Below are 22,564 nucleotides of genomic sequence, written 5' to 3'. Positions count from 1 at the left end.
CCCCGAGTGGCAGGTGTCATTTCAACCAGCCGATTCTTGTATTGAATAAATTTGATAAAATTGTCATTCTTATACTTCCTTTTATAAAAATTAATGAAAAATATGCAATTTTTGGTCCTTCTGTATTTAAATAATTGGACTGGTAAGTGACTTAAAAAGCTCCATAATGCACCACCCTTCTGTAACATGCATGACCATCCCTGCTGGACCCACTCTCACCATTAATTTCACTTCTATGGCTCTTTACCAGCCACATTACCTGCTGTCATATAACATACAATGTAATAAGAAAGACGGTGTCAATACTGTAATCTATTCTGAAGTACTGAAGTCAGAAAGTGTAATGTCAAATGTCAAATATAGATGTTTCTGCTATAACACAATGTATATGTTTGTGTAAAATGTTATTTTTGCAAAGTTTCACATTAAAAATAGCACATCTTTTGGGAAAAATTGGCCAAGAGTCAAATTGTTAAAATCTATACAGTTTTGTCGTTAGAACACACGTTACCCCCACCCCCACCCAACTCACACAGAATGATTGTTGGCTCTTGAAGGAATTCACTCAGGCCAGGGGACCACTTGGAGGTCTTAAAAATGATCAAACACATTACATTGACTTGTGTGCTGAGATGCTGAGGATGGAAGTGTGGTGCTGAACCATGACAGTTATCACTCAGGGGTCTTGGGTATACTGCCTGTGAGTAGCTGACAGCTCCTTGAGGAAGGGCCCTGCACCCAAGTGCTGCTGCAGCTGGTCCCCAGGATTGGCATCAGGAATCTTACAGGAGGTGCTGAGGCATGACTAGCAGGACAGAGGGAAGGTGGCCTGTGGTGGGGACCTGAGTCCTCTGCCAACTGCACAGGGAGTTCTTCAGAAAAGCCCAGATCCATAGAGCGGCCTGCAGTTTCATGGGCTTCCTCTGCCCCCAGAATGGGAGCTGACCTCAGGCCAGATGTCTGTACCATGGGAGGCTTTGCCAGCTGAGAGGTGTCAGCCTTGGGGAGTAAACCACTATTACTCATTCTTAGGTTTCTTAAAATAAGCTGGCAAAGGGTTACCTTTGCAGCAGCCAAGCCCAAAGAGTTTGGCATTTTCCTCCTTCCTTCGGAGGATTATAATTCTGTTCATACTGTCCAGCTCTACTCGCCTAGGGAAAACCACGTGGGAACTGTACAACACACCTGCCACTGACACCATTCCTGTTTACCAAGAAGGCTAAGCTGTCTGGTAGCGTAACACAGATGTCTGTAAGCCAGGCATGTGAGAGGGCCCTCAGGAATAGTGTAACCGATGCTGTTCACAGACTTGGCCTTGATGTTCAGTTATCAGGTTTAATTTTCCCAAGAAAATTTTCCCCTAAAAGTTAAGCATCTTCGTATGGTGGCACATGATACATTATAGCTAACTTACCCATCCTATCCCATCTGACCATCACAGATTTGAACAGGTACTATAAAAAACAAAAATACAAAAACTGATGCGGTAGTGGATTTCTCTAACCATCAAAAAGTTCTGCTCCCTAAATTACTTTTGATGACTCTTTCAATACATTGACAAGAAGCAAAAAATAAATGAATAAAGGAAAGAAGGAAGGATTAGGGATAATTGTATAGGTTATAAGGAATTTGTGATCAGTGAAAATGGGAAGAAACAGGGCTGGGGATAGAGCTCAACAGCACAAGTGCCTGCCTGGCAAGCACAAGGTCCTGGGTTCAATTCCCGGTACCAAGAAAAAAATGGGAAGAAGTGGTTAAGTTTGTGAACCAGTGGCGTTGAGGGTGCCACATATATCCTAGGCCTAGAATCTTTTTAGATAGCTGATCCTGACATCATCTTTAATACGATTTTTGTGGCAACAAACCTAACCTTTGTGTTCCTAAAGCGAAAGGACCGTGCTCAGTACATCAACATGTGTTCCTTTAGGGTGTGTCTGCCTCCTTCCGTGCATGGAGAGGGGGTGCTATGCATATACGCATGTGGATACGCACACATGAGCAACACAGTCACACATGGGTAACTGCAAGTCAGTCTTTCTGTCTTTCTGTCTTTCAGTCAGCCTATTATTGTAAGAAGTACAGTATTTGTCTTCGAGATTTTCTTTCTTACTTGAGTTTGGGGTTTACAAACCTTTGTTCTAGAGGAAAAAACAGCTTCAACCCCAGCTTATTGTTTAAACTGTCCCAGTGGGACTGCTATTATAAGAACTAATTGTAATTAGTACAGCAAATGTTCGTACATAAGTGAACACCACTAAATGGCTCGAAGCTACCTGAAAACATTTCTTCTAAGTTAATTTAAATAAAGATTTGCCTCTGCCTTAGGAGTTCTTTGTGAGTCAGACAGTAATTAAATCATTTGGGTAGCTTATCACCAGAACTCTATTGGGTAGAGTCTTAAGAATCTTGTCTTTTATCAGTTTTGCTTCTAAAGTAAAGTATTAAAATTAGAAAGATTCTGACTTGAGAACTTGCTTTCATAGTAATACAAGAACCAGCTGAAACTTAACACTGAATTAGTAGAATTTCATTAGTAGCTCCAAGTGTAGTTTAGTATATTTGTTAATTCTCATCAGTCTTTGAATTGTAATCTTATATAATTCCATTGGGACTCGTTTATAACAACCAAAGGTTTACAGGTAAAACTCAGTCTTTAGCCTGAAACTTTGTGGGACTTTTCCAAATGCTTTTTCGTTGGAAGGATTTCAATTCTGAGTTCCATCTATTTATTAGGAGTCAACTGGTGGGCTTTCTGTTTTGAGCGGTTCTGCTCGTTCTTATCTGAGACAGCCCAAGCCTCTAGGAAGTTCAGACAGAGTCCGAATTTCTTGGAGCAGCAGCCGGTCTCTGCCAAGGAGCACAAGGCTGAAACGGTTTGGACTTCTTTGATTTGTCATCTGCTGTTCTTTGACAGATTTATCTTTTCTGCATCAAAAAGAGTTGTTCCAAGCAAAGGAACTGTGGTGACCTCGTTCTGACATTGCCCAGGTCTCCTCTGTAATTTTCAGACTGTTAACATCGGGTGAGGATGCTGGGTTTTCCGTGGCCAGCTTTGAAGCATCTTGTGAGCCTGAACTCCAAGCAGCTTTCTGACAGGTGCTTCATTTAATTAGTATTTTGATTTCAAGGAACTTGGGGTTTCTATTTGCACACACAGAAGAGCTGACATGGGGCATGCGCTTCACCTATGTGAATCTCAACATTGAATGTCAGCACTCTTTCTACAAGGAAGGCAGCTCTTACAGGAAACCAGGTAGACGCTGGGAATGTATAAGAGGGGTTTCATTTATTTCTGTGTTTATTACTGAAACGTGTAGAGAAAGTATCGGCTTTTAAAACATCTATCCACTTCTTATTCCATAATCCTTAACGTTTCAGAGTAGACATTGTGTGCCTGCTTACTTTGTATTGTTTATTTATTTTTGCAGTACTGGGATTGGACTCGGACTTTTACACCACTGAGCTACATCCCCCAGGCCTTATCTTTTCCTTTCTTTTCTCTTCTTTTCTTTTTTTGAGACAGAGTTTCACTAAGTTATTAAATTACCCAGGCTGGGCTCAATCTTGTGATCCTCCTGCCTCAGCCTCTCAGAGTACTTGGGATTATAGGCATGTGCCACCACACACAGCTTTCTGATCTTTTAAACAAAGTACCTACCATGTGCTTTCTAAAGTTAAGCAGTAACATCACTTACTCTAGAATGTTTTCTTTCCAGATGATAATTAAGAAGCTAATAAGAAAAATGGCACCAGGTACCACAACAGTAATAAAACTTCGTTATTTTCTGGGTATTTTTCTTTTGTCTTTCTTTTTTTTTTAGTGGAGTATACTGAATGTCAATAGTTTTGTTCAGATGACTGCAGAACCTGTAAAAGCTATTGCTGCTATTGATGTGTAACATGCTGCTGTTACTGGTTTTTATGTATAGATAATTTGAAATTTTAGAAACTTTAACTGTGCTGTCAGCTTTGGAAAAAGTTACCATGTTTACCATGCTGAGTTGGCATTGTACAGAAATAAGCAGCCATGTTGGTCCAGAAACGTGAGATTTAATTTTTTTGTATTTGTACAAGGGTAACGCATTGTATTAAATGTTAGGTCTTATCTATGTGGGTTCGATGAGAGAAGCTAATAATGTATTCTCTAAATAAAAAAATAAAAGAACAGTAACACCACTCATTGGGTGAAATCAGCCATCTAACTTAGCACGCTTCCTCCCTCTCACACTCCCCTCCGCAGCACACACTGCGCTGGAGGCAGAAGTTTCTCCTTCCTGCCATTTGTTTCTTAATGGACTTCACTTGGAATCCTACTGCCTGACACGATTATCATTGGTCACTGTTCACTTTAGGCTGCCTTCAGTGATCCTTACAAGGGTCTAGAACTGTGAGGCTGATACATTAGGAGCGGTTGGTCTTTGAATGAACAGAGTTAGCTATCTGCGACAGCTCCTTTCTAGTCATAAGTGTTTTGAAACTGTAGCAGCAGGCTTCAGCTGGCTCCGTATCCTCACACAGAGCGGTAGTTTCAGCATAATCTCCCATGATTTCTTCTTTCTGAGAAATCTTAGCTTAATAGTTTTCTTCCCGTCTAGTTCCCTGCCTCCTTAACTCAGCTGGTTTTTCCCTGCCGTCCGGGAGCACTGCTGCACGACGGGTGATTAGAGGCGTGAAGCAGACTCCCTGTTCACAGTCCGCTCAGGAAGCCCCCGGCACCAGTCAGCTGGAGCCCAGGCCCGAGGCGCTGTGCCTGAGGTGGGCGGTGGAGTCTGCCTGCAGAGATCAGGAGGGGGCATTTGCAGCATCTTCCTGGCAGCTAGCAGGTTGAGAGGCTTCTAGGGAGAAGAGAAGAAGGCGCCTGCCAGAGTCGAAGGCTGAGAAAGCAGGCCCTTTGGGGGAGCAGCAAACATAGCGTGGCGGCCCATCAGTGTGGACAGAGGGCCAGGGTTCCCAGATGCTTAGCCTCTTGGTGATTTCAAAACTAATCCATCCCTCCCAGAAGTCAACATTTTATTCATAAACATTGTAGCACCTCAGTATTTATTTCTGAAAGTGAGGGGCTCTTTCAGTGTATAACTGCATTACCATTATTATGCCATAGAAAAATTGGTAATAATTGCATATGCCATTATTCCAAGTTTCAACTTTAATAAATGTAAGTTTTGGTTTTCTTTATAGTATCTTTGAATTAGGATTCAGATAAGGATCACACATAGTTGGTTGACGTATCTTTATGTTTCTTTCAATCTTTTGTGCATGGAATAAGGTGGGTCCAGTTTCATTTTTTTACATGTAGTAAATCCAGTTTCCCAGAATCATTCGTAGAACGTTTATAAATCAGTCAATCTGGGGGCTGGGGATTTAGCTCAGCAGCAAAGTGCCTGCCTGGCAAGCGCAAGGTCGTGAGTTCGGTGTCTGGTACCGGAGAAAAACCAAAACCAAAAAAAAAATCAGTCAATCTGGTAACATCATATTAACCTACTAGACAACAGACTGATGAAGAAAGACCATTAAACAAAGCTCACCATCCTTACCCTTTCAGTGGCTTAGATAGAGAAGAATAGTACCTCAACTTAAAAAGGGCCAGCTATGGAAAACCCTCAGCTAGGGCTGGGAATGTGTCTGTCTATGCTAGAACATTTGCCTGCCATGTTTGAAGCCCTGCATTCCATTACCAATTCCTCATCTGCTAAATAAAGGGTCAGTGGGAGAAACGGAATGCTTTTTCAGTAAGATCTGGTACAGGGCAAGGAAGCCTATTCTTGTGCTTCTATTCAGCATAGTTCTAGAAGTGCTAGTGAGAGTCATCAGACAAGAGGTGCACAGTCTCAGTTGGAAAGGGATAAATAAAAGCAGCTTCTTTTGAAGATCTATAGTCTTATTTGCAGAAAACTCTATAAAGACCTCATCAAAAAATTATTGGAATTAATAAATGAACTCAGTAACATTTCAGGATACAAAATTAACATAAAAAGCCCCTTATTTCTATATAAAAACAACCTTAGTATTTTTGACATGCTCCTAATGGTATTCAGTAGCTCCCTTCCAATCTGGTACCAGTTTTGCAGCCTGCCCCCGACCCAGACACATCATTTTACCATGATTTAGGCATTTGTTTCTATACTTCATTACATAGAGTATGAATTTTTGTAATAATAAGGTGTATTAGGAGTTTTATTCAGATTGTAAATTCATAGGACCATAAGGGCTTAACTTTGTTCATCTTTTAAATTTACACATACAGAATTTCTGGAATTGATAGATTCTAGAAATAAAAACATAGTATCATATTACTCATTTGCTTATTTCCCCTTATATACACACTTATATGTAGTCACAGAAATAACCCTGGGAACTTGATTATCCCAGTCCTTTGATTATACTCCAAAGGAGAAAGAGGGACGGGGAGAAGGGAGAGAAGGAAGATTCATGGAGTTGGGGGTGCAGTCCCCTTGTCCTGGGGGGAATTCTGTTGTGTGTGCTTTAGATAACTGTTTTAAAGTTGTGTGGAATTTCTGTGTGGCTGTTCAACCAACTGGTTATAGAATCAACTCGTTCCATTTCAGTGTTAGGAATTGCTTTTTTAAAAAATGTGTCTTGTGTGCCTGTTGACTCTTGATTACCTTCTCCGTTTTATTCTCTTGACAATAGTATGTGTTCGTTTACTACTCTGTAGTTTGAACTCAGTGCAGACCGCAAGCAGAACCTAGCTCCCAGAGTTTTCATCTGCACAGTGGCTGTGGCCCGGGTCAGGTCAGGCTGAGCAGCCCCTGTATGTGAACATGGTCCTGAAAAGAAGCTTTGGTTAGGTCGCAGGCGGGCCTGAAGACTCCACAAGCTATGTCTCTGCTGACTTTCCAAAAGAGAAGAGTGATTTTTCTAAGCCTGGCAACAGAAATTCCTGTCTTGATAATGGGATACCTGGGGAAGCATTAGCCTCATTCCTGAAGTTCCCCAGCAGCTGCTTGTTCATAATGGGATGCTCACCCTGTCCTGCCCTACTCGATTTTCCCTGTCTTTGTACACAGTGTGTTATGGTAAAAGCCTACCCTTTTAGACAGACCAATATAAATCTAAGTTTAGCTATAAGACATAATCAAGAGAACTATGCAGTTTCCAGATTTTGGGTGAATCTAGCTCTTTCCAGCAGCTACATTTGCTCCTCCTCCCCCACCCAGAAAAGGCCAGGATTTCTGAAGAGCATAACCCTTGGTGGCACAGGAGCAGTTCCTTGCAGAACAAAGCAGGTCATCAATGACATCCTTCTGTGTTCGGAGGTGTGTCCCACAGCCTCGCTTGTTCCTTCACAGTATGGAATGGGAATTGACCTGTGTCAGTGAGCGAGTCCACAGGCATTACAGCAAAGCTGAGTGGAGGCTCGCGTGCCTACAGAAGGCGTTCCCTCCACAGCCACTGCTTCACAGGCGCCCCGCTGGAGGGTCCCACGGCAGATCCGCTGTGCTACGTGCCCAGAAGCTGGTAGCACAAGGCTGTGAGGGGCAGGGCTCAAAGCAGGCACTGTGGCTCATTCCCACCAAAAGGAAGTTATAAAACCACTGTCCTTGTTGCTGCAGTTTAACAAGCAGAGATGCAAAATCTATGTTTAAAAAGAGAGAAAGGCAATTTCATTTGAACCAAACTATTTTAAGATACATGAAAAACTTTCTCTTTCCTCATCTGCACCCCTCCCTCGCTCCTGCATCCGCAGCCACTCACAGCCCACCCCCCCAGCTGCTTTAGTTTATTGCCAGTCATGGTGCTGTCTGCTCTGGAAAGTCACAGGAAGAGCTGATAAGGGCTGAGGACAGAAATCTCAGGTCTTATCTCTCCCTAGCACATGGGGCTGAGAGTGCATCCTTTTCCTGTCCTAGGACAAGAGACATAAACGGGCCATCTCCTGGCAGCAAGGACTTCAAACAGGGCTGGGTCCTGCCTCACTTTCCAGAGGAGTGAGAAAGGAGAAAGTGGGTCAGCGCTGTCTGGAAAGTTGTTTTGCAGCACCGAGGTGCACGTTGTCTTGTAGACCAGCACCCAGTGCTTCTTGAGAAGACTTTCATTAAGGAGAGCGGACGGGCAGCGGGGCCGAAGGAGGCAGCATCAGAGGCTGGCATCATGCAGCTCTTTTGCTGAGGTAGAGTTTTGCCAGGGTACAGGTTGGGCCTGAAGGATTAGATTTGGCTTTTCATTTGTTGACAGATCAAGCAACTGGCTTTAAGTGTTTTTGTGATAATAAGAGATTGACACCCAGATTGACCTCACGTGGGACCAGAAGAGTGAAATACCAGCTCATTTTCCTTGTCTGTCCCTCCTGCCAGGAAGGTGGAAATAACACTCTCCCTGATGTCATTCATCCTATGACATGAAAATAAGGTGAAGAGGAGCCTTCCTGTGGCTTAGAGAGTCGGGGCATGCTGGTGAGAAGGCAAAGCCTTGCTTCTTGTACAAGGCACCCATCAGGGACTAAGGTGCAGGGGTTTAGGTCTCTGTTGGGGCCCAACTCAGGCCCTCCCTCGCCAGTGACCAAGAGCCTGACAGAGGACCCCACTTGCAAGTTCAGGTGGTTGTTAAAAGTCCAAAACTTAGTGATCGTTTTAAGATTTGTACAATTTGTAAGAATTTGGGGAATTGCCTATTATAGTAAAAAGGCCCTGCTTTATTCCTGAACGCTTGTTCCTCTCTTGTTGCTCAGTGCTATGAAATCACCTAGGACAGTGATGGCAAACCTTGTAGAGCTTTCAGTGATACAAACAGCCTGTGTGGCGCACATGCCATAGGTTCACCACCCCTGACCTAGGCTGTAACGAATGTTAGGATTGTAATGGGCCATAAAACACGTAGCTGGAGATGTTTCCCAGCTGTGTTCCCTAGAGTTCTAAGAGCCGCACAAGTGGAGGTGAGGGCAGGTAGATAGGTTAGAATTCGACGCTCACCTCAGCCGTTGCAGACTGGTGTGTCCTGGGCTGACCCTGTGAGTAAGCTTGCACCTGGGGGAATGCATGGGTGAAGGCTGTCTGACCAGCTCTGGAGAGCTGCACCTGTGAGAGAAAAGTGACCAAGTAGCTCTACTTCCTCCTCTGCTCTATTTCCTCATCTGTTTGAAGGCTGGTGACTTGTCCAGGATCCCACGAAGCGTGGCCCATGGGCCAACCTAGGACAAGAGAAGGGCAGAAATCAAGAGTAAGCACTTAGGAACTTTTATATTAGTTTGATAGTAATTTTTATAATTGGAATGTGTGATTTGTGTGTTTTGGGAGAAGTTTTCACATTCCCAGTAATTCTGTGTTGTTGTTTTTTTTTAATTAAAAAAATGTGCAAAAACTTTGGCCCACAGTCAATTGGAGATGTAAAAAGGCAGAAAACAAAACAATCAAAAGACCTAGTCCTGCAGCCCTGCTAGTTTGAGACAGCACTGTAGTTAGGGCATTGAATTTCCACCAGGCTTGGATGCGTAGGGACTGCAGACTGCTCTGTTACAGTTGAGAGCCAGGTCTTTCAGGGCTTTCAAGGTTGGGGCTGTGAGTATATAGGGAGACAGTATTTCTTGATCTTTTTTCATTTAAACTTTTTTAAAAAAATTTTATGGAAAAAAGGGTAAAACAAAATTTTATAACAAAATAGTAGGAGAATAACAGTAGTTACTACATTGCATATTCCTTTTAATCTCTTCCTTGCTTATAAAAATTGGCCTGGTGTGGTGTTGTACACCTATAATCCCAGCGCTCCAGAGGCTGGGGCAGGAGGATCCTTGCAGATTCAAGGCCAGCCTATGCTATGTAGTGAGTTCAAGGCCAGCCTGAACCACATAGTGAGACTTGTCTCAAATAAATTAATATTTAAAAAATTAAAAATTATAGCATATGTAAAGTCAAGAAAAGTGCTCATTGTAGGATTATTTAGTAATGGCAACTTTAATTTTTTATGCTCTCTTTGGAATTATAATCTCAATTTAATAGAGAACTGTTTTTCTTGAATCCGTTTATAGTTGATTTTGTTGTTATTTAATTTGTTCTAAAAGTGAACTGTTCCAATGTATTTTTTTAATTGTGGTAACACCGATACTTATGATGAGACAGTGTATTATTTTGTACTGTTTATTTTTTAAACATTGAGTTCAGAATTTTAACTTACTAACTTCAATGTCTTTTGAGCATATAATGATTTTTCCCTACCAAATTTACTCCTAAAGTATTTCTAGAGTATTTTTATTTGTAACATCGATTGCTGGTGAGTTAAAGAGTTTACGAAAGTAGTGTTACTGTACAGGTAGTCCTTGTTGAACAACCAAGTTTGGGTGCTGCAACTAGGTCATTAAATGAGTTAGTTGCCAAATGAGGAATTGTATACGCATAGTGTGTCCATTACAATATTCAGAACAAAAAAAATGGTCAAAGGAAACTCCAACTTGATGACTTTGCTTTTATTTGTGTAACTGTTACGTGCAGTACTATAATGTATAACAGAACATAAAACTATAGTACTGTACTGTACAGTCTAATCAGCAAAGTTACAGTCGTGTATAAACAAGGTATACAGTACAAAAAAAAGACATTGGGGCTTTATAAACAAGATGTACTCCAAAAAAAGGTTGTAAGTCCAAACAGCATGCCTTGCTTATAAGTCTGAACAGTTGTTTAACAGGTCAGTTGTTAAACAAGGAATATCTGTAGTTAGCCTTACTTGCATGGTAAATACAAATTAAGAGAGGGGACATGTTTTTCTTCCTAGCTACAGTAGTCTAAATTAACTTACCTTTCTTTTAAAAATGATCATGACTATTCTGAAAAAAATAATAATAGTGCTGTAGAGGATCTTACTCTCCAAAGAATCTAAAAATTACTTCACCCTGCTCTGCGTTCTGTAATAAAGACCCTACAGGTGAGTTGTCAGAGTTCTTCAACGCTTCTGTGGAGGACAGGGACAGAAGGCAGAGCCTCCTAAGGCCTCTGCTTGTGTTCCTGAGATCTGGGCCCTCGGCTTTGGCATGGCTAACAGCAATCAGTCCTGCCCCTGGAGAGCAGCGAGAGAACCAGCCGGCCTAGAATTAGAACACACAGTTTGGATTATTTTTAGACTTCATTCAGAGACGTTGGTGCCTGTGTCACATTGATCATCTCCAGCTCTGGAGGAGCCTCATTTATCTTCCGATAGCCAGTCTGGCAAAGCGTGGGCATTGTCATTTGAGTCACTCGAGTGGCTGGCTGCAGCTTTCCAGCCCAGGGTCTTTTCAGAAGGCAGGAGCCTGCCGCTCCTTTCTCTGCCCTCTTCTCCCCAGAGGCTGTGTGACTTTGTCGGTGTTGATCAGTTACTTGAAGAGTTGTTGCCATGGAAAACATCTCTTTACAGCATGTTTGTGTTGGCTTTTCATAATGAGTGGTAATTTGAGCAGCTGAGTAGGCAAATGGAAAAAAGAAAGAAAACGATCAGCGTTGTTAACATTGGCATCCATGTGAGTAATCTGGCATTGTTTGTATTTCTCTGCCAAAAGCTAGAGAAAAGCAAGATATTCTGCTTCCTAGTTCTCCATCATCCACATCTGAGCTGTCCGGTTTGTTTGTCTGAGTTTGAATTCATAGCCAAATTCTGCTGCCTGGTTATTAGTGGCTATCTGCATTCTCTAGGTCATTGAGAGTTCTCTCTGACACTAGAGTGCTTCGTAAGCTAACGTTTTCCCTGCCTTTCATCCTTTGCTGCTCAGAAGTCAGCAGCTATCGGCAACTCTCCTGTTTGCTGACATATTCGTCAAGGCAAGCATTCTGTCACTGGCTAGAGACTGAGGTTGAAGTCTTCAGAGCCCAGGGCCCTCCAGTTCCACATACAGACAGAAAGGGGAGTATGTCCCAAGACTTCTCAAACCTCGGACAGCACCAAGCCTTTCCCATTATAACTGAGCACCTGCCATGCACTGTGGCCATGACTTGTAATTTGAGATCCAACAGCAAAACTAGCAGGAACTTCTTTATCCTTCTTACACTTGCATCGATAGAAGATTCATTTTTACTGTGGAGCTTATCAATCTCAGCAAATGTTTTCTTTGCTTACTGAGCCAAGAACTTTCACCTTTTCAATTAAAGAATTTCTTGGCGTACCTGAATTGCTCTTCTTTATGCTTTGAAGCTATTGTTAAGAAAAATAAGGTTTACTTGAACACAAGCCCAGTGATCCTGCAGCAGTTGATCTGGTAACTGAGACACTGTTAGAGTGATTCACATGCAAGTAGCATATACAGCATAGACACTGGGGAAAGGGATGAGCTTGTGTTCTAGGAATGATGGAGGAGATTTTATCGCGCTGCTCAGTGGCAGAAAGTTTAAAACTTACGAATTTTTTCTGAAATTTCTCATTTATATTTTCAGACTTCAGATGACTATGGGTACTGAAACCGTATCATAATCTGTTTTCTCCTACTATAACAGAATGCCTGAGACTGGGTCACTTACAAAGATCTTATTTCTTTGAGTTCTGGAGTCTGGGAAATTCAGTGTCAAGTGCCAGCGTCTGATGAGGGCCTTCAGCATCCTGACATGACACATGTGAGAAGACAGAGCTCAGGTCTGTCTTCTTAGAAAGTCACAAATCCTCGGGCCCTACCCCTCACTACCTCATCCAATCCCAATTACCTTTCAAAGCCCCACACACACACACACCAGATGCTGTCAACCCAGGAATTTGAGGACTAAGTTTCACTTATGTGAAACTGGGGGATGCGTTCAAACCATAGCACCGTGGAAAGAATAGACCATGAATAAAGGACACTACTCTGTGCATGCACACATGTGCTTTGAAAAAGGATCTGATGCTTCTAAAGCTAGCAGTATACTACTTCTCTTAAAAACTCTTTCAGCTACTACTTAGCACCCATTATGTATACTTGTATAAATAGATAAACTTTTTACTGGAAAAATTCAGAACTTTGTGGGCACTAACATTTGAAATTAGTATAATTTTCACCTCATCAAATGTTCTTTTGATCCTCCACCCCAGCTATTTAGAAGTATAAAGATAATTCTTCCTTGTGCAGTGCGCGGAGATAGGCCCTGAGCCATAGTTTGTCAGTCGGTTCTGTGGAGGGCCTCCAGGTGCCCCTGCAGACTGGGCATCTAACATGGGCTGCGGGCTGCAATGCTGTTTGCACATGTGCACACACGCATAATTCCTCTGTGTGTGTGCCAATTACTTGCAGCACAATTCTTGTTCCATTGTTAGAGTTTTGGTTTTTAACACTGCTTCCAATCAAAACTGTTCAGTTGGGGTTTCTATTTGTTTTTGACTCTTGCATACTTGCTAATGCTAAAAGTGACTATGTCTCCCTGTCAGATTCCCTCAGGCTGGTTATTACTGAGACTTTGTGTGTTTAGCCTAATTCCAAATGTAAGTGATGGATGTCTTTAAAAAAGTACAGGATTTCACAGTTGGGTAAACTTTTTCTGAGAGCATAAGTAGCTCTTTGCCAGAAGAGATGGAATGTTTGCAATTATTTAGAAACCACGAAAGAAATGCACGAAGCCATAAAGAGTCATGGCAGACAGGGACAGAAGTGCCAGCACAGTGGCACAATCGCTGCCTGCTGGCTAACAGTGCAGAACTGTTGCCTCGCCAGTCTTGGTGGCAGACCCAGTGATGACTCCCTAGAACTAGAAGTTTTCCCAGCTCGTGTTTTCACACCATGATCTGAAGCAGGCTGCATTTCACAGCTTGCTGTCAGGGCTCTGGTGGAATGCCTATCCAGCTGCATGACTTCTCCACCTTTGCCTCCTGTGTAACCTAGATCTCTCTTGCTCCCCAGCCGCCAATGGAGGCTGTGGCTTGTGTCCAGCCTGACCTACAGAAAGAGTGTGACAGTTCCCATAGCATCTTGCTTTTTCCAGGTGACTTACCCCTGGAAGATGGCTGTGGTAGCAGGTAGAGTAATAGGCCAGAAGAGAGGTATTTGGATCATTTGATCCGGTTCCTATGTATTGCTGAGAGCCACAGAATAAATTGTATCACACCCAGTGGAATTCATGTATCCTTTGAAATAGTTAGAGAAGCATTTTGCATTGTGAGGCAAGGTTCAAAGTGAAAGTAAGTGGTTTTCTCTTGGTGGAAAGACTCTCTACTACAGAATGCAGATTCTCGCTGTTTCTTACCCTTAACATTAGACCTGCCTCGTGTGCAGATAGATCTATGCCAACAAAGCCAAGCCCAGGTTACAGTGGGTGGTGTTGGGAGCTTGTACTGGGCTTGATCCAGGTGGGTTTCGGGTCTTGTGCTTTTGTTGATCACACAGGATGATTTTGTTCTCAATGGAGACTGCTAAAGACAATGGAAACAGGTCCCTGTCCTCAGGAAGCTTGTTACTTCCCTGGGAATATGCTTGCAAAGTAAATTACAGAAACAGGTAATAGAAGCAATTAGTTGCTGGTAGTAGAAAGTAAACAAGAAAGGTGTTCCACTAGGGATCAGCCTTGTTGAAGGAAGCAGTCTTGAACTTGATCTTCAAAAAAGTGGCATGTGTGGCTGTGAATGAGTGATCTGGAACAGTAATCCAAGCCTGGGTGGTGAGGGACTGGGTCATTGCACATTGCCCATTCTGTTGGAGAAGTTAAAAGTACACAGACAGCAGACAGTGGGACTCAGCAGTACCATCGTCCTGACCAGTCACTTCACACCTGAGTTTCTCTGTGCAAATGGGTGGGTACAGTTTCAGTCTCCCAGGGATCTACAAGACATCATTTGGGTTTGTCAGAAGTGTCCTACTAAAAAGATTGGGAAATGTACAGAATGTGCTTTCAAACTCCTCGCTTGCCGAGCTTTCTTAACCTTTCACAGGCTAATCCAGCACACGCTGATGACAGGCAGGCCACAGTGGAGGGGAGCGCTGGTTCATCACAAGCAGTAGCCATCAGAACTAATAGCCACGGTTGCTAAATCCATTGCCCTTGAGCTCTGGGTGTTGGCTTTTACTTTTGATGAGAAAAGCGCATTGAAGGATGAGTGTTGCGCAGACCTGTGGCTCTTCTCGTGCAAGTCAGAGAACTTGCTCCACCCCATCACTCGTGAGCAGCCCTAGCACAGGAGACAGCCCAGCGAGCTAAGCCTCTGACTACTGTCCCTGGGAGGGTGTGTCTGTTGTGAGTAGTCAGGTTATACACACAGGGCGCATCTGCCCCAAATGCCTCACTTGAGCTCGCTCTCTGCATACTTACTCCTTTCCCGGCCAGAAGGAGACCGATAACATTCTTCTGAGAGTGATAACGAGAATCTTTCTCTTTGAACATTTTTCTGGTACTCTATCTCAGTGTGCACATCTGGATGACACAAGAGCAGAGTTCTCCCAGAGGAGCTTTCGGCAGACAACATATCAAGCTGCCAAGCCTCCAGATAGGATATCTAAAAGAAACAACAGATTCATCCTCCAATAGACACTGGGGGAAAGTGGACGTGCGTGGCGTCAGGTGCTCATCAGGTGCCTGAGAGGGTTGTGGTGTATGTAATTCATATCATAAGGGCCTCTCTCTGCAATGTCATCTTTTGCATCTGCTGTCTTGTTTCATCGCTGATTCTCAGTTGTTAGAGATGGGTTAGAAATGAAGATTCTCCTAGTATATATCTATGTACCCCTGGAATCTACCTATTGATAAAGAGGAAACTGAGTCTACAAGGGCTAACTGTGTGTGGACTACAACCCAGAGTAACCCAGTCTCTACACTGGAAGTGTCCAAGAGGTTATCCAACGCTTAACCGAGAGGGACTCTTGCCTTGGGTAGGAGGTTGGACTTGAGTGTTTCCAGTCAGGCTTTATCAAGAGAATTTACATACTAATTTGACAAGTTATAGATTGCTTATGCCTGGCTTTAGGGTATTATTTAAATACATAAACTACAAACTAGGTAAGATTTTTTTTCTCGCTTTTTAAAAGGTAGTCTTATCTCTTTCACAGTTTTTCTCCCTGAAACTTTTTCTGCCCTCCTTCATCCCTGGATCTTGTAATCCTGTATTTTAGTGTTGAGGTGGCCTCTGAAGACAGAAAAGGTGACAGGTGAGACTGCCGCAGACTAGCGGTCAGGGCACCAGAATGGAGGAGAGTGGCTTCATTCCTGGCAGCCTTGGGACCACGTTCCACTCCTAATGTGTCCTAGCCCTGAGACTTACAAATTAAATGCCTCGAGTCTCATTTCCACCACTGTAAAATGGAGAGAATGCTGCTTCCTGGGTTGCAGTGAAATCATTTGTGATGCCTCAAGATGTTGAGTGCCTGGGTCTTTGATGGTGGCTATCTTCTTCCATGTGTCACGAATGGTCATGTGACTGAGCTTAGTAATCCTAGTTGGCTCTTCTGGCTTCAAAGTCAAGGTGCTCTGAAGTGGGAAGCAGGTCCCCCAAGTAATCTGGGTTCTAATCCATAGAACATGTGTCAATTCTGTAGAAGTCAAAGTCCTATTTAACACTGGGGGAAAATCAATCATCAAAAAATTTTAACACATCAAACTATTGGATTAGAATGAAATATTAACTCATCAAACTGTTTTTTAGAATGGTATAAGAAACTTCCATTTTGTATTTCCAAAAAATAGTCACTGCTAGAAACATGTAGAAAATACCTCAAGATTCTGTGTTTGCTTTTGTATCTTTCTTACTAGTGAAAGGGAAGAACATATATTACAAATGTAGGAGGAGTGAGTTTTAAATGTTTGCTAATTCTCTAACCATTTCTCCTCCCATTCACTGAAGCCTTTCTTTGAAAAGCTCCTGTCTAGGGGTGCTGTGGGATGCTGGGCGCAGACAGTTAGGTATGGCATGCCCCTGCCCAGAGCTCCACCACACAAGAGGGCATCCTTGTCAGCCAGCACCATCTGTAGTCACAGGGAGCTGGGGATCCCACGCGGGCCTCTCACCTCTCCCCTTCCCTGCACTGCAGGAAGAGCTGTCACCAGAGGGCAGGTAAAACTTAGTGTAAGAGCAAGCTTTGAGGGATCTTGGGCTGCAGAGGCATAAAGCCGAGTTGCCAACTGCCAGTTCAGTTCATTCCTTTCAGAACCCCCACTTCCAGTTCCAGCCTTTCCTCGACCCACAGTCTACCATTTAGGAAAAAATTTACGGTATGTGAAGGATCAGTAAAGATTTTAAGCTATGAAACATAAAAAGAGAACCTTCAAAAGTACAACGCTGGAATGTAGAGTTCCAGCTTCCTACCCCTTTGCTTAGAAGGCTGTGTTGGGATGATTTCCCAGGACTTAGGTTTAAAAGAGATTTTTGTTCTAATTAATAGTCACTTCAGCGTTTGACCTTTACGGATTTTAGCCTCTATATAGCAGCAGTTCTTTCAAATGAATCCTTGTTATTCAGGACTAAACAGAATCTGGCTCCTTCTGCTCTCCTGACTGATACACTGGATGTGATCTTCGGCCGTATGCTTTCTTGCAGGTGCTGAGTGGGTTTGTTTAGGGGCAGAGTATAGCTCTGTCATCACCTTAGGTAGGCCTGACAGTCACAGTGGTGGCTTTCCGTGATCGGGGCTCAGCTTGCCACCCATTCGCTGGGCTCACTGGGCCTTCTCTGCGCTCTGCACTGTGGAATGATTGATGCCGCCCACCCGGCTCCTCGGGGGCCACTACATTTTAGCCCTGCAGCGACCTTAGAAGGCACCTAATTTAACCTGCTGATTTTACTTACTTGGGTAACTGAGGCCCAGAGAGGCTTTGGGGTTCACCTAAGGCCTTCCATTAGTTAATAATAGGAATCAGTTTTCAAAAGAGACGTTTCCTGAGCTTATGTCAGATGTTTGGCAAGATGACGAGTTAGGCACAACTTCCTCTGTAGTATGTATGTGGAACTGGAAGTTTTCACATTACTTAAAAGTCTGTTTTGCTCATTTATAGAACACCATTAAATGAAGACATTCTCCAAGTCTACAAAGCAGTGAAAGTCACAAAATTTAAGTATTACACACTGTTTTGAGGTTGTGTTATGTGCTTAATGGAAATATGAGAAGATGCCAACTTGTCTGTTTCAAAATATGTTACGAATAACTGATTTTTTTTCAGGGCTTGTTCATGTTGTAAAAGAGACCAGATGTAAAACGTGTTTGTTTTCTTGAAGACATATATATTTTTTGATAGGACGCTGAGACCAAGAATAGAGAACCAGGGGTTATAATCTCTAGTAAAGCTGAGTTTCTGATTGCAAGTGTGTGGAATGTGAGTCCCAGGCAGTGTTTCTCCTTTGTGTCTGTGGTTTTCAGCGAGGATATATTCCTGTAGTCGACGGTGGCTGCCCAACCTTGAGCAGCTGCCTGAGCAGGTCGTTTTGTCTGCCCCTCCCTGGAGAGGAGCAGGGCTTGGGCTTGGGCCCGTCCTCTGCTTGTCTCCCTGGCTGGGGGTTGCTTCCTCCCCAGTATTGTAGGAGTCCATTAGCAGCATGCCTATTTTCTGGGATTACAAAGATCTACTGAATTCAGCGAGTGACTAAAAATGCTCTTGTGTTTCCTAATAACCAAATGCATGACTAATAACCGCATTCAGTTCCTGCGATCAAACTAGTAAAAGCAGGAATGCATTTGCTAGTACACGAGCACGGCACAGATGTCCGAAGGATATGGCTCAAACTAAATTTCTAACTCACAAATACGCACCAGAAGAGGGACTGGCTCGCAGCAGGCACCTATCGCCAAGACCTGTTCCGTAACTGGGCCACCTGCCCAGTACCCATGTCCCTGTATGACTGGGGTGTGTGCCCTCGTGGGAGGCAAGAGCCTTCTTGTCCACCGCCTGGGATTGACTGGCTAGCACCAAGAGCCTTGAGAAGGAGTTTCTTCCTGCTGTGCAGTTTCAGACCTTATTCAGCGTATGAGGAATGAAAAGACACCTGCCCTGGTTTCTGTCTCCTAGCGCAGCTCTTTTTTTCTTTCCCCAAAATTACCTGATGGAATTCCATCAAAAAATGAATGCTGATAGATCATTTAAGCTTCTTCCCAAAGATTGGTTGTTCATCCTACATGCTTTGCATCTTACCTTTGAAATTTCAAATGTTAATACATGACTTTGTTTTTTTAGCCCAGAGGCTAAAGAAAATAAGGTCAGTGTTGATTTGATAAGTAGGGATGCTGGAAGTGGCATTTGATGCAGTGGGGCAGTGGCTACACAAGTTGCCCCTGATTCTACTGGAATTTCAAATAGGAAATTTCTACTTCTCATTTCTCTGAGCTTTTTTGGGTTTTTTGGCAGGGGAAGGGCCACTGGGTCAAAAAGCACAGGGTCTGTTTGTATGTGTTGGTTTTTGTTAGGTGAGTTAGCTATACAAGCAAAGCATTGCCAACTACATTTCTAGTAGTTAGTCAAATCCTTATCTGGATTCCAATCAAAGTGGCTACACACTGGATAGTGATGAGAAAGAAACCGTTCCCCACATGGGTTAGAATCGGCTCCTGCCTGTGCGGACAGTTATCCCGTACATACGGTGTCTGTCTCTAGATCAACACGCAGAGACCTGTGTGCTCCATGAGGAAGCTGAAATGAGTGTCTGTCAAAATCACAAAGCTCCAGAATTTCAGTGACCCTGGTTTTATGGGAGACCCTGGGGATTTGATCACCATTTATAGCATTGTTCCTGAGGAAATGTTTACTCAGAAATCCACGTAGGCAGCTTGCCAGCTAATATCCTACATTAGCTGCTGTCTGTCCAGCTACTGTCCTGCCTGGTACTCAGCCACAGGACGTGCGGCTACTTTGCCCTATACTGTGCGGTCCAGGCCCAGCAGAGGGGAGGAAGAAACAGGCAGCTGGCTCTCAGGCTCTCTTCTAACTGCAAGTGTGTGTGGCTGCACAGCTGCTGCGATGCTTACCACTTTCAACTCTCTCCCCACCCAGGACAAGTGCAGCCCTGCCACTGAGGACAGGAGTGAGACCACCGCCACGACTACCAGCACCTACACCATCCAGGAGTACTTTGCCCAGCGGATGGCCCAGCTAAGGAGCAAGCCACAGCACCCTACTGCTGAGCCTGGCCTTTCAGAGACCCACATGGGATGGAAAAAGGGAAAGAAAAAAACCAGACACGCAGCAGATCAAGACTTGGAGAATTACCCCCAAACCAAAGCCAGGCGGCCTAAAAAGAAAGAGCGGGAAGAAGAAAAGAGCCAGTTACCTATGGCAAAGAAGGACGACTGGGCCAAGTGGCAGTCCATAGACACCTGCAGGGATGAGGCCTCTGAGGACTGTGTCCAGGCCCCTGGTGAGCAGGAGTGTTCCCCAAAGCCCAAAAAGAGCAGAGCAAAGACAAAGCTGCCTCAGCCAGTAGAAATAGCTGTTGATGCTGCACCAGATGCAGCTGCTATGAAAAAGAAGAAGAAGAAGAAGAAAGCTTCCAGGTGAGTTCTCTCCAGCCAGGACCTCCAACCACCATGCTGTCGGTGCCATCAGGCAGACTCTGGCCTGAAGTCAGAGCAGAGTTAACCCACAGAACTGGGCGCAGCCTCCAACGTGCCAGCAGGTGCCACAACTGCCCTCACACCCCATGCCCCGCATCACCTTGCGGAGAGCGGTTTCTGCTGCCCCGGATCATGGCTCTCATCAGCAAATAAATCTTTCTAAACTGAGCTGCTCACATGAGTGTCTGTTCATACTCAAGCACACACACACAGCTGTGCGTATGTGCATGTGTGTGCTTGCACGTGCACACATAAGGGTGTGTGCATCCATGACTTGTCGGTGTGTGCTGGCTCAGACCTCCCTTGGGAACAGGGACTTGTGCTTCCTCCTGAAGAACTTGGTCTAATTAAGGGATTAAGAGGCAACAGTTTGGATTCAGAGAGCTCCTTCTGTTCTATAGCCAGCTGCACACCTCTGCCAAGTCAGAATTACTTGACTACATTCCCGAGTAAGGGGGCTTTGTTGTGTTGTGCTCTGGTTTTGCTGGGCCAGCTGTCCTTGCCGGGTGTCCCAGTCGTCTCTCCAGGCTCTCATCCGATGCCTCTGACTGAGGACAGTCACCCACCACGGGCTCTGCCTTAGGTATAATATGAAGTCAGGAGGTGCTCAGAAGAGTCCAAGCACTGTGAAATGAATAGCACCTTGAAGTCAGTCTCTTCTTGGCTGGAACCGCTTTCAGAGAGCTCCTAAAAGTATAAATAGTCAGACACCCCTTTCAGCCTTGCCCCAACTGGACGCTGTGCTTGTGGTCCGACCACCTTTGCCAGCTGCTGGCCTGCAGCCTTGACCCCTTGCGACTTGTGCCCTCCCCCTCTGCTTTCCTTCCTTGCCTCCTTCTCTCTGTCTCATCCTGTACACTTTCATCCCTGCTTGACTGTCTTGTTTTCATTTCCCAGCTTCCCTGGCCACTGTCCCTGCCCTGTCTCCCTGTCCTGCTATAGCATCTTGTGCTGCTGGCCCTGCAGCTGACAGGGTGAGGCAGGGAGGCCCCGGCTGGCTGGCATGGTTCACCACTTAATTTATAGGTCACTGCTGGTAGCAGGAACTAAAACTCGTGCACACTCATGACCTTTTGCCCTTGATTTTAACTCTCAAGGTCAAACATGACATAAGAAGCCTAACCTCAGGAGTCTTGAAATTGAGAAAATATGTGAAGAGCATTTGGATTAAGTCTGTAAGAATAGTGAATGACACTGTATGAAAAGACACCGCCACCCCACCCCACTCACTCATGTGCACACGCTCACGCGTGCGCACGCGCACGCACACACACACACACACACACACACACACACTCTGGATTCCTGGACTCGGCCCGTCTCTGAATTTTACGGTCTCTCCAGGTTTAGAATCCCAAGCTAAAAAAGCCCCAGGATTTATAAAGTCGCTTTCCTCACAGAGGGCACATGCCCAAGCTACCTCTGCTTGTCCCATCTTGCAGGTAAAACTGGAGGCCCAGGAGGGAGTGGGAATGCATGGAACCCAGGGGCACTGACTCCCACGAACAATTCCTTTTGCCTTGTGTTGCATTAACCTTCACTTCATCAGTAAGGAGAGCCATGAGGACGCTGGGCTGTGTGTGGGAGTGCCAGGAAGCAGGCGGACACATTTAGGTCAGCGGAGCAGGGGCTGCGTGGGAGGCCGAGGCGGGAGGCGCTGCAGGATGCAAAATCCTCAGCAGCCTGTGCCCACGGAAGTGCATGCAGCTTCTACACGTGGGACGCGGTGGGGCAGTGGCTGTCTGGGGGGCTGGAGAAAGGACCCCTGGACCTTTTTGGTGGTATCTTGAGGGTGAGGCACAGACTTACTCAGTGACCTTTCGCTTTGAAGGAGGTGGTGTATTTTCTGTAGAAATCCTCAACTTTTCTTTTTCCCCCATGTTTCTCAAGCCCCTTTGTTGTGGATCAGAGCAGAAGTTATAACACTGAAATGCTCAGAACTGCATTTCACAGGCCTGATATTTTTGAACTTGTTAGCATGTATGAACCGTAGTTTTTGCCTGGAATGATCTGACCAGGTGGAAAATACATCGATTTTATATTCTCCTGTGCTTTTCTTGGCATCCTTTAGTTTGAAGAGGAAAAACAGGTTCCCAGGAAAAGAGCTGTTCGATGAAGAGGTTCTTTATTGTCATGCAGCAAATTTCTTTCCTCTTCTAT

General features: G+C 44.4%; 1 protein-coding gene across 2 annotated transcripts in view; it reads left to right on the top strand.

Moving 5' to 3' along the window:
• The window catches only part of Pinx1 (PIN2/TERF1 interacting, telomerase inhibitor 1), a 77,547-nt gene extending 56,975 nt beyond the window's left edge, over positions 1 to 20,572 (top strand). For both annotated transcript variants that reach the window (XM_005373807.2, XM_005373809.2), the window contains exon 7: positions 19,845 to 20,572. In XM_005373807.2, the coding sequence (XP_005373864.1) occupies positions 19,845 to 20,348 (504 nt within the window). In that variant the 3' untranslated portion in view covers positions 20,349 to 20,572. The remainder of the gene's footprint in view (positions 1 to 19,844) is intronic.
• Positions 20,573 to 22,564: the final 1,992 nt, after the last annotated feature.

Source organism: Chinchilla lanigera, unplaced genomic scaffold (assembly GCF_000276665.1).
Source record: "Chinchilla lanigera isolate Chin_1 unplaced genomic scaffold, ChiLan1.0 scaffold00002, whole genome shotgun sequence".
Lineage (NCBI taxonomy): Eukaryota > Metazoa > Chordata > Mammalia > Rodentia > Chinchillidae > Chinchilla > Chinchilla lanigera.
Note: the sequence above shows the minus strand (reverse complement) of the source record. Positions and strands in the feature narration are given on the sequence as shown.